At 39.1% G+C, this 11,785-nt stretch overlaps 1 protein-coding gene across 1 annotated transcript in view; it reads left to right on the top strand.

Annotated features, from left to right (window-relative positions):
- The window catches only part of pdik1l (PDLIM1 interacting kinase 1 like), a 20,326-nt gene extending 16,079 nt beyond the window's left edge, over positions 1–4,247 (top strand). Inside the window, exon 3 of the mRNA XM_037693630.1 lies at positions 2,443–4,247. Within this exon, the coding sequence (XP_037549558.1) occupies positions 2,443–3,183 (741 nt within the window). The 3' untranslated portion in view covers positions 3,184–4,247. The remainder of the gene's footprint in view (positions 1–2,442) is intronic.
- The last annotated feature ends 7,538 nt before the right edge of the window (positions 4,248–11,785 follow it).

Below are 11,785 nucleotides of genomic sequence, written 5' to 3'. Positions count from 1 at the left end.
CATGTTCTTGAGTCCACCATCAGGAGAACACTGGACAACAATGGTGTCATGGCAGGGTTGAAGGAGGAAGACCCTGATCTCCATAAAGAACATTGCTGCTCATCTGCAGTTTGTTAAGGATTTTGTGGACAAACCAGAAGACAGTTGGAAGAATGTTTTGTGGACGATGAGACAAAACAGAACTTTTTGGTTTAAATGAAAAGTTTAATGTTTGGAGAAAAGAAAACTGCATTCCTGCATACGAACCTTATCCCATCTGTGAAACATGGTAGTGGTAGTATCATGGTTTGGGCCTGTTTTGCTGCGTCGGGGCCAGGACGACTCGTCATCATTGATGGAACAATGAATTCTGAGTTATATCAGAGAATTCTGAAGGAAAATGTCAGAACATCTGTCCATGAACTGAATCTCAGGAGAAGGTGGGTCATGCAGCAACAATGATGCTCAGCACACGAGTCGTTCTACCAAAGAATGTTCAAGAAGAATAAAGTTCATGTTTTGGAATGAACAAGTCAAGTCCTGACCTTAGTCCAATCCAGATGTTGTGAAAGGACCTGAAGCAGAAGTTACTGTGAGGAAACCACCAACATCCAGAGTTGAAGCTGTTCTGTGCAGAGGAATGGGTTAAAGTTCCTCCAAGCCAAGAATATTTTGTCTCAGTTGTTTAACTGGGTTCTCTTTATCTACTTTTATGAAAACCTGATGATGTTTTAGGTCAGATTGATGCAGAAATATAGAAAATTCTGAAGGGTTCACAAACTTTGAAGCACCACTGTATACAAAGCTTGGAAAGTGAATTGTAATTTCACAAATCCATGTTTTAAGCATTTCTAATCATTACAGATCTTCTCAATTTCAGCCCTCGATTAAGAGTGATAATTATACAGATGGGTAGAAATTAAAAGCACATGAAATCACTTAACAATTTTTCATTTAATTCTTCTCTTTTGATCACAAAGTGGGTTACACAGAGGATTAATTATTCTGAAGACAAAACATTTCATTATTTCACTACCTTTTAACTTCAACACACATAATTATTAAACATTCATTGAACTTCAGCAAAGTCCATGCTCACTAATCCAATATACAATCTGGTATACAATCCAACATTTTTCAGTCAGGTCATCTGGACAGTTTCTTTTTTTTTTTGTGCTGAAACGTTTCACCTTCGATCCAGAAGGCTTCATCAGTCAAGGAAACGCACAACAAAACTGATTCTTCCCCCAACAGCTTACTCCAAAGTGGAACAAACCAGTTCTGCTTGTGATTAGATGGTTTCTTTGGTACGCCTTTCCTCCATTGCCCGCCCTCTTCCTTGTTGGCAGTCTTGTCCAACTGGTTCAAAACGACAAAGTCCTTGACTGATAAAGCACTGATTAATCTCTACAGATTCAGATTAGCTTTGTATAGATCTAATAGAGTGCAGTATGAATGGGTAAATGAGGCACATATTGTAGTGTAAAGAGCTTTGAGTGTCTTGATGAGATAGAAAGGTGCTTTATAAGTACAGCCCATGTACCATTGCATTTGATTCAGTGAATTTAAATTCATATTGTAAATTTATTTATATAATGACTAATTGCTGGATGTCCTGCCCATGAGCTGTTGGCTTTCAGTAACTGTGGACCATGAGCAATTTAGTTGAATAACCCTGGTCTAAGAGTGTCCTAAAATACAGAATTATTGAATAAGTTTGGCTTTTTAGTTTTACTGACTCACACTTTTAGCTCATAACCTGCTCCAGGCCAGGTGATCAGTTCATCTTTTATTATCCCTTGTCACAGAGCGAAGAGAGTGAATTGGAAATACCCTCTGTCGTCTGTTCCTGCGTGTTGAGCATGATAACTTGGAAAACAAGTGAATTACTGACTTCCATTTTAGTGTTTGGCTACATTCTGGCGTAAAAGAGGTCCTTTTGAAAACTGGGTTGCCATGTCAAAATCCAAGATGGCTTCCACCATATGAAAACCTTGTGAGTTGGATAACTTGAAAAATAAGCAACACGCTAACTTCCATTTTGGCGTGTGTGACAGCACCTAGGCGTAAGAAAGGTCATATTAAAGACTTCAAGTTTGTTTTTCTAATAGTGTTATAACTTGGATGACTTATTTACAAAGTGTTCTGCGTTTCTCACTGAACTGAAGTATTATTCATCTTCCTCTTGTCGTTCTAGAACCTCCTGACACACACACACACACACACACACACTTTTTTCTGGATTTTGAGGGTTGCAACATTTTTGAATAAATTCAATAAATTGTCAAATATGAAGAGAAATGAGTCTTTACATTGATTCTGTCAAGTCTGTTTCCTAGTTTGCCCTTTATTACCAGTCTCGCAGCCCTTCGAGTGACTTAAAATCCGAAGCTTTATTTAAAACTTGTAAAGAAACAAAACGTTCTTAGTTTGTCTAATTTTCCTTTGTGTTTTGTACTGCAGCTCGTGGAAACATCTCTGAAAGGTGAGATCTCCTTTGACCCTTGCTGTGCCTACTACCTGTGGTTCATCATGGACTTTTGTGATGGAGGCGACATGAATGCGTACCTCCTCTCTCGAAAGCCCAGCCGTAAAACTAACACCAGCTTCATGCTACAGCTAGGCAGCGCCCTGGCCTTCCTGCACCGGAACCAGATCATACACCGTGACCTCAAACCAGACAACATTCTCATCTCGCAGGCATGCACACCCACCGGCTTGTCCGAGCCGATTCTCAAAGTGGCTGACTTTGGTCTGAGCAAAGTCTGTTCCACTTCTGGGCTCAACCCTGAGGAACCAGCCAGTGTCAACAAGTGCTTCCTGTCCACGGCTTGTGGAACAGATTTCTACATGGCCCCTGAGGCATGGGAAGGCCAATACACAGCCAAGGCTGACATCTTTGCCCTGGGAGTGATAATCTGGGCCATGGTGGAGCGCATCACCTTTGTGGATGTGGAGACTCAGAAGGAGCTGCTGGGGAGCTATGTGCAGCAGGGCTCAGAGATTGTCCCTTTAGGGGAGGCTCTGTTGGAAAACCCAAAGATGGAGCTGCTGATCCCTGCCAGGAAAAAGAGCATGAACAGCCACATGAAGCAGCTGATCAGGGAGATGCTGTCGGCTAACCCTCAGGAACGACCCGACGCCTTCGAGCTGGAACTCAGACTGGTTCGGATTGCATGCAGAGAGCTGGACTGGGATACGTGATAAAAGGGCAATGGGACCCACAGACTCAGCCCTTCCAGCACACGTCCATGTTTCATCGGTTGCTGTTAACGCATCAAACTGTTGAAGTAAGCTGTTTGTAACTATGGGAGGATAATTAGAGTAGATGATGGATGTAAAATGGTTCATTTCCTGTCCTAGTGCATATGGTTCTTCTATTAGCTGTGTCTTTATTACTGAAAGAGAGAGGTGTGACACCCACAGCTGCTGCTGCTGCTTCAAACTGCAGCTTTGTCTCAGGCCATCCACTTCAGACGTCGCTTCCTCCTCACAATCACTTATTTGAGCATAATGGAAGAACAAAAGAGTCAGTTTAACATCTCGTCTCCAAATACCATCATGAACTCTGTGTTAATTGTTACTAAATGCAATATGAAGCAATGTCCTGTGATTTTTTTATTTTTATTTTTTGTTCTCTCTCCAGTCACCTTAGTGTTTATGTTGCTTTTAAAGCCATCTGGGGCATGGCAGAATCTGTTGGAAAAGACTTTCAGCCTGGTCATTAACTCCAGCATTATCTGCAGTATCTCAAGCACATGCAGTTTCACTCTAAATGCTCAGGAAATGAAAACAAACCGCATGAAGATATTTGTAGAGAAATACCAGTTTGATTTAATTTTGCTCCATGCCATCGGGATAAAATAAGATTCAGTCTTGATACTGGAGTGTATATTTGTATCTGTTGGCACTATTAATTTGCAGTGATCAAGTTTGTGAATAAACACTAGGCAGCTGGTAAGTATGTATTGTTTATCCAAATCACTAATTATAAAATGAAGATTTTGTACCCGATTGAAAAAAGTGCAAAATAAGTACCAGGTAATATCAAAATTTTTCAGTAATCCCAGGTTTATGGTGGACATTTAGCGTAGATGCTAGCTTTTAACCAACCATAGTTTTTAAACCCCATTAAAAAGTGATTAGCATCTTGTTCATCACTTATCAAATCAAACTTTTTAAAGTTATTGAGACAGTAAGGGTATGATCATTTGAAATATTACAGAAATGTTTTCATCAGGGTTCAGTAAAAGTAAAATCTACTGCGATCACTTTCTACTACAGTAAATTACGGCAGCTCTAGTAGGACAAACGTCATCGTGATATGCTGCAAGTACACATGACTACTGGTTAAATGGCAGCATAGTTTAATGTTAACAAAATTGTTCAACATTTGAAGATAGAAAACTCTTCCATATTCATGATGAAGTGGATCTAAAAATAGAATATAACTAATGAAAAATCTAAATTAAGTGTCTCATAATATTAGAATATTCCACAGCCAGCTTTTGGTACCTGTAGGCTGGTGCCAAGTCCTACTGGAAAATGAACTCAACATCTCAATAAAGCTTGTCAGCAGAAGGAAGCATGACGTTCATACATATGTACATGTGTGTGTTGGTGTGTGTGTATACACATACATACATACATACAGGTGCTGGTCATAAAATTAGAATGTTATGAAAAAGTTGAATTCAGTAATTCCATTCATAAAGTGAAACTTGTATATTATATTCATTCATTAGACTGATATATTTAAAATGTTTATTTCTTTTAATGTTGATTGTAACTGACAACTAATGAAAACCTCAAATTCAGTATCTCAGAAAATTAGAATATTGTGAAAAGGTTCAATATTGAAAACACCTGGTGCCACACTCTAATCAGCTGATTAACTCAAAACACCTGCAAAGGCCTTTAATGATCTCAGTCTAGTTCTGTAGCTACACAATCATGGGAATGACTGCCGACCATTGTCACCTTGCACAAGGAGGGCAAGACGCAAGAGGTCTGAGCTGTGTCCAAGCACATCAATAGAGAGGCGAAGGAAACAATGTGGTAGAAAAAAGTGTACAAGCAATAGGGATAATTGCAGCCTGGAGAGGATTGTGAAACAAAACCCATTCCAAAATGTGGAGGAGATTCACAAAGAGCGGACTGCAGCTGGAGTCGGTGCTTCAAGAACCACCACTCACAGATGTATGCAAGACATGGGTTTCAGCTGTTGCATTCCTTGTGTCAAGCCAATCTGGAACAAGTGACCGCATCAGAAGCGTCTCGCCTGGGACTGCTGAGTGGTCCAAAGTTTTGTTCTCTGGTTAAAATAAATTGTGCATTTCCTTTAGAACTCAAGGTCCCAGAGTCTGGAGGAGGAGAGGAACAGAATCTATATTGTTGGAGGTCCAGTGTCAACTTTCCACAGTCCGTGATGGTTTGGGGGTCATGTCATTTGCTGGTGTTGGTCCACTGTGATTTCAGAGGTCTAAGGTCAACACAGTCGTCTACCAGGAAGTTTTAGAGACTTCATGCTTCCTGCTGCTGACCAACTTTATGGAGATGCAGATTTAATTTTCCAACAGGACTTGGCGCCTGCACACTGTGCCAAAGTTACCAGTACCTGGTTTAAGGACCATGGTATCCCTGTTCTTAATTGGCCAGCAAACTTGCCTGACCTTAACCCCATAGAAATCTATGGAGTATTGTGAAGAAGATGTGATACACCAGAGCCAACAATTCAGAAGAGCTGAAGGCCACTATCAGAGCCACCTGGACTCATAACACCTGAGCAGTGACACAGACTGATCCACTCTATGCCACGCTGCATTACTGCAGTAATCCAGACAAAAGGAGCAACAACTAAGTATTGATGCTGCACATGCTCATACTTTTCATGTTCATACTTTTCAGTTGACCAACATTTCTAAAAATAATTTTTTTAAATACGTCTCGAGTAATGTTCTAATTTTCTGCGATACTGAATTTAGGAGTTTTCATTAGTTATCAGTTATAATCATCAACATTAAAAGAAATAAGCATTTGAAATACCAGTCTGTGTGTAATGAATAAATATTATATACAAGTTTCACTTTTCAAATGGAATTACTGAAATAAATTAACTTTTTCATGATATTTTAACTATGAACTGTGTGTGTGGGTGTATTTCAATTCAATTTATTTTTATATTGCCAAGTCACAATAGAAGTTGTCTTGGCATTGAACAAAAACATTCACATACCTAAAAAATCGTATTAGTAAAGTTCTGTATGTAAAGAAGCCAGCAGGCTCGTTAAATCTTCACTTCGTCTCAGTCTCCCATCCTGAGCAAGCACGAAGGCAACAGTGGAAAGGAAAAATTCCCTAACTCCAGTTAAGACTCTGGCAGCAGCATTTTGGATCAGCTGAAGACGTTTTAAAGAAGTATTTGGACACCCAGATAATAAACCATTGCAATAGTCCAGTCTAGATGTGACAAATGCATGAACCAGTTTTTCTGCATCATTTTTAGATAAGATGTTTCTAATCTTTGTGATATTACGCAGGTGGAAGAAGGTTGTTCTAGTAACGTTTTTAATGTGGGGGATAAAAGACATGTCCTGATCAAAAATAACACCAAGATTTTTAACATTAGAGCTGGAGGACAGATTAATGCCATCTAAGGAGGGAGAAGACTGAAAAATTCATTCCTAAGGTGCTCAGGTCCAAAAACCAAAACCTCAGTTTTGTCTGTGTGCAACAGAAAATTAAGGGTCATCCAGGTTTTTATGTCTTTAAGACATGCTTGTAGTCTATGTAGCTGATTGGATTCATTGGGTTTAATGGACAAATATAATTGTGTGTCATCAGCATAACGATGAAAATTTATCCCATGCTGTTTAATAACTTTACCTAATGGAAGCATATATAAAGTAAAGAGTATTGGCCCAAGCACTGAGCCCTGAGGAACTCCACGACTAACTTTGGTGTATGAAGAAAGATTTATTATTTACATTTACAAACTGGAATCTATCAGATAGATATGATTTAAACCATTTTAGAGCTGTTCCTGTAATCCCAATATCATATTCAAGCCTCTGTAGTAAAATATTGTGATCAAATGCAGCACTGAGGTCTAACAGGACCAGTATAGACACAAGTCCATTGTCTGAGGCCATGAGCATATCATTAGACTTTTACTAGTGCTGTTTCTGTGCTATGATAAGCTCTAAACCCAGACTGAAACTCTTCAGATTATTTCTTTGTAGATGTTCACGCAACTGACCTGCAACTATTTTCTCTAGAATTTTTATAGACGAAAGTTAGATTAGATATAGGTCTACCTGTATAGTTGGCCAGAATTTCTGAATCAAGGTCAGACTTCTTAAGTAAAAGTTTAATTACAGCAACCTTAAAGCTCTGTGGTACATAACCATTCATTAAAGACAAATTAAGTAGATCCAAAATGGATATTAATTAGGGAAAAATTCCTCTTAATACAGTCTGGTTGGGATGTTTTATGTGATTTTAGTGAGCACAGTATTATTGGTTACAAAAATGAAAAAAAAAAGCCTGAATGATCCTAGAGTTAAAAACAAACTAGAGCATTTAACAAGGGATGCCTGAGCTGTGTTGATCAAATCCACTCCTGTGAAACACCCGTGTTGCTTCAGAACCTGCTTAATAATGTGCAGTACAAGCAGCTTGTGTTTTAAATGCAGTGATATGAAGATTACCACCTGAATGTGTACAAAGTGTGAGGATGTGAAGGTGAAAGCACTTTTATTTCTTTTTGTTTGTTTTGTTTTTCTGCTGCATTATGAGGCTGGGCCAGTCCTGATAACAGCTGGGATTTGTTTACTGGTTCGGGCTCAATGTCAGTTTCTGGTGGTTCTTACACGTGCAGCAGCTCTTAACTTCAGGGAAGAAGCAAGACAAGACAGCCACGAAGCAGAGGATTTTATTTAATTTTATTTTTCCCTATTTCTTTGACACTGTGCTGTTGTTTGACTTCACCCCCTCTCCCTGTCACCTCCTGCGTTTCCTTAGGCTCTGAGTTTTACAGTAATCCATTTAGTTACGCCTCTCAAGCTAATTCTAAGCTTATTGCGTTGTTGCTGAACTTGATGCGTGAGACTCTTTTACTTTTCCCCAGGTGTACATAATGTGTGTACTTTCTCATCTTCTTACAAGAACCCAGACAAACAAACAGTCTTGACTTGTTTGCTGCTCTCAAGCTTGAAGTAAAATGAAATTACCCTCAATTTGTTGTCCATGCTAACCTGCCTGTCTTAGCTTTTAGCTGCCTTTCAGCTGCAGCAGCTTAAACTCCTCATCCCTGATGCAATTAAGATTTGCTCCCATTTTTTTAGCACTAGAGTGGCCTCGCTGATGCTGAACAAAGTGTTTTGTTATAAACAGAAACCCCACAGAGTATTGTCTTCATGTTTTAAATGCAGTACAAAGTTCAATCTAAGGGCGCTCAGCTCACGAGCAGCAAAGTTCAGAATCTCCCGTCCTCTCACGAGTCGAGTCATTTCCAACCAGATTTCTGTCATGTACCTTGTGGGGAGGAAGGTGTTTGCCAACTTGGTCTGAACTTTTAGGAGATTTTACTTTCTTGTTGCATTCACTTGTTTTGCACATGTGTAAAAACTGTACAGGATCAACAGGGAACTGCTGAGGTCGATGTACAAAAAACTTCATTTGTTCTGTTTTTCAAATGTAAATTGCTGTGATTACTTTTTTTTTTTTCCACACTGAGAATCAAGTTTCCTTCAGTTGGTGAAAACGATGTGATGAACTTGCAGAACAATAAAGTTGGTGTGCTTGTGATAATTGTATGGATGTGTCTGTAAAGTCTGGGGAAATGAAGTTGTACTTTCTCTATTTGGAAACTTTTACGTTTCCCCCCAGCTGATGAAAATTGGCCTTCTACTTGTTACACTTTAGAAAATGATGGGCCTGCTCACCTACCAGGCAACTTTTTTATTTTTATTTTTTGCAAGAACTGCAACAACAGAAAAATACGTTAAAAACTCGGACACTGTACAAAAACCCCTCTGTACACTGCCTCATCATGCACTGACTGAATTTCTCCTGCACAATGTTACACAGTACACTTGTACTGTAATGCAGGGGTCCTCGACCACCGGGCCGCGGACAGATTCTGGTCAGTGGGTCAATGGGTACCGGGCCACACACAAAAATAGTTTTTATTTTGAAAAATCACCATATTCTCTCCACCACATCTCACTCTTGTTGCAGGTCAACATACACAAGTGGTCAGTTTGAACTGTTAGGCGCATGCGCAGGCTGGTTCTACGTTGCCCGTGTTGGTGGAGTTAATTCAGCGACGTGGTCTGGAGCAGACGGGTGTACACGTGTGGATGTATCTGCACATTTGAAGGACTACACTGCGTATTTTTCTTCCCGCCCGACAAAGAGCGACTGTAAAACTATAAATAAAACTATAATTTTAAACAAAACTTCCTAATATGACATCAGAGCTGTTTCTTTGCATTTCTGCTTCTGCTCTTAAAAAAAATCTCCGCCTCTAAAAGTTCAAAGTCGGGCAATTTTATTAAAAAAGCACAAAAATATAATGAAAGTTTTGTTCTACGCATAAGTTCCTGTGTTTCTGTGAACAATGTGATGTGTCAATCACTGCAGAGCAGGGAGGAGGAGGATGTGGGATATAACTGAACAATTATATGAGAAATGATCCTGCACTTAATACACTTATAAATCACACATAAATCATTTAAAAGTAAATTATAAATATGAACTGGCTTCAGTGGTGATTGTAGCCTCTTTTTGGGGGGTGCTCAAGCACTCCTAACTGAGCACCCCCGACTAATAAAGAAACCATCATTAGGATTTTGTAAGGAAACTTCAAACCTTAGATTCACCTAAATATTGAATAAATATGGAATAAATGATGACAGTCTTAAAATGGACCAGTAAAAGCTGTTTTTTTGTTGTTGTTGCAGTAGTCACATCCTGACCGGTGTCAATCAATCCAGTAGGCGTGTCAGCAACTGACCAATCAGTGACCTCAATTTATCCAGAAGTGAACGCCCCTTACCTGCAGAGCTGCAGCAGTTTTGCATTAAGAACACTTTGCAGTCATTTCAGTAACGAGTTTACATCTTTTGTTTCACGTGACTCTACTAATAAAAACAAGTTTTTAGACTCAATCATCCAGGTAGATAACAAAAAAAAAGTTAAATCATGTCATCTGGACCATTTTCTTTAAGGGAGAAACATTTCATCTTCCATCCAGAAGACTTCATCAGTCAGTGGCCTGCCAACCAGATCTGTCCTGTCCGATCTGTTTTTCTGAACCATTTTGGTCTTGGTGTCCTCAGGCTGTTTCTGTGAATAGCAAGCGGGACATCTGTCCTAAAACATTTGATTTTTATACATGATGATTGATTGTTTTGGACAAATGGTCCTTTTGCACATGTTAAAAGCTTCTGAGATTCCAACAGGAGGTTGTCTTGAAATACAGCAATGAAGGCTACTTATGGGACCGATCTGGTTGACAGGCCACAGACTGATGAAGTCTTCTGGATGGAAGACGAAACGTTGCTCCCTTAAATAAACTGGTCCAGATGATATGATTTAACTTTTTTTTGTTGTTACTGTAATAAACCTTTGTAAAATACACCAAAATGTATTAAAAAACATTCAATTAAAAAAAACAACTGGACTTTATTTGTAACAGAAGATGTTTCGCTCCTCATCCGAGGAGCTTTCTCAATTCAAAGAGCAGAGAGTGAGAGATTCAGGTTATAAGGTTGAGTGAGATAAGACACACACACATATGTAGATTTAACAATTTACACCTTAACAGTGGGGGTTTCTTAAGGTCTTTGTTCCTCTAATTCACAGACGAGGCCCCTCTGTTCCCATCAGGTGTGAAAACTGACTGGGAATCTGTTTTAAAGTTGCATTATAGGTTTTTGAAAGTGGAAATCTGAGGCCTCCTCCTCTGTTAAGAGATGGTTTTCTCTTTTAACATAAATTGCTTCCTTCACCCCCCTCTCAAGGAAGGTACATCATTAAATCTGTAAATCATTCTGAATAAGATAAAAAACAAAACTACTAGATTCAACTGGACCATGTTTCAGCTTCAACTCTAAAAACCTTTGGGATTTGCTAACTGCTGTGCTCAGTAAACTTTCAAACTATTCAAGGTTTCTTTAGGCGTCTACCAGTTTTACTGGCAAATTGCTGACCTGGTGTGAGTGGCACAAATGTCACATCTTTCTTGTTTTGTTTATACAAGTATAACCTCAGCTTTGAACAAGTTGGGATGTTGTACAAAATGGGTGGAGAGTGGGGGGAACAGAATGCAATAATTTGCAAAACTTACAAAATCCACATTTTAGTCCCAGTGGAATCAGTCAACATATCAAAGGGCAGATGTTCTCCAGTCTGTAAAAAATGTCTAAAAAGTGGAGTGGTTCCAAAATAATGTCCCTCAGTGGAAAATTGGGGCGACTTTAAATATCCCATTGTCTGTAGTTCATAATATCAACTAAAGATTTCAAGAATCTTGAGGGGTGGAGGTTAAGGGCCTAGATAAAGAGCCCAGAGTGGGGGCAAATGAGGGTGGAGGCATGAGTTTCAGCTTTCCTGCTCAAATCTTGATGTTAAAGATCAGGTTTCTTAAGTAAAGGTTTAATTACAGCAACCTTAAAGCTCTGTGGTACGTAACAATTCATTAAAGACAAATTAAGTACACATACATAAATCAAATCACTAGTATATGATGTTTTGTAATATTTGGAGTACAAAGACAATATTGTGATGTCTTTAGAAAGAG

Source organism: Nematolebias whitei, chromosome 19, assembly GCF_014905685.2.
Source record: "Nematolebias whitei isolate Nwh7 chromosome 19, NemWhi1, whole genome shotgun sequence".
Lineage (NCBI taxonomy): Eukaryota > Metazoa > Chordata > Actinopteri > Cyprinodontiformes > Rivulidae > Nematolebias > Nematolebias whitei.
The sequence above is the reverse complement of the archived record's forward strand: the minus strand, read 5'-3'. Positions and strand labels throughout refer to the sequence as shown.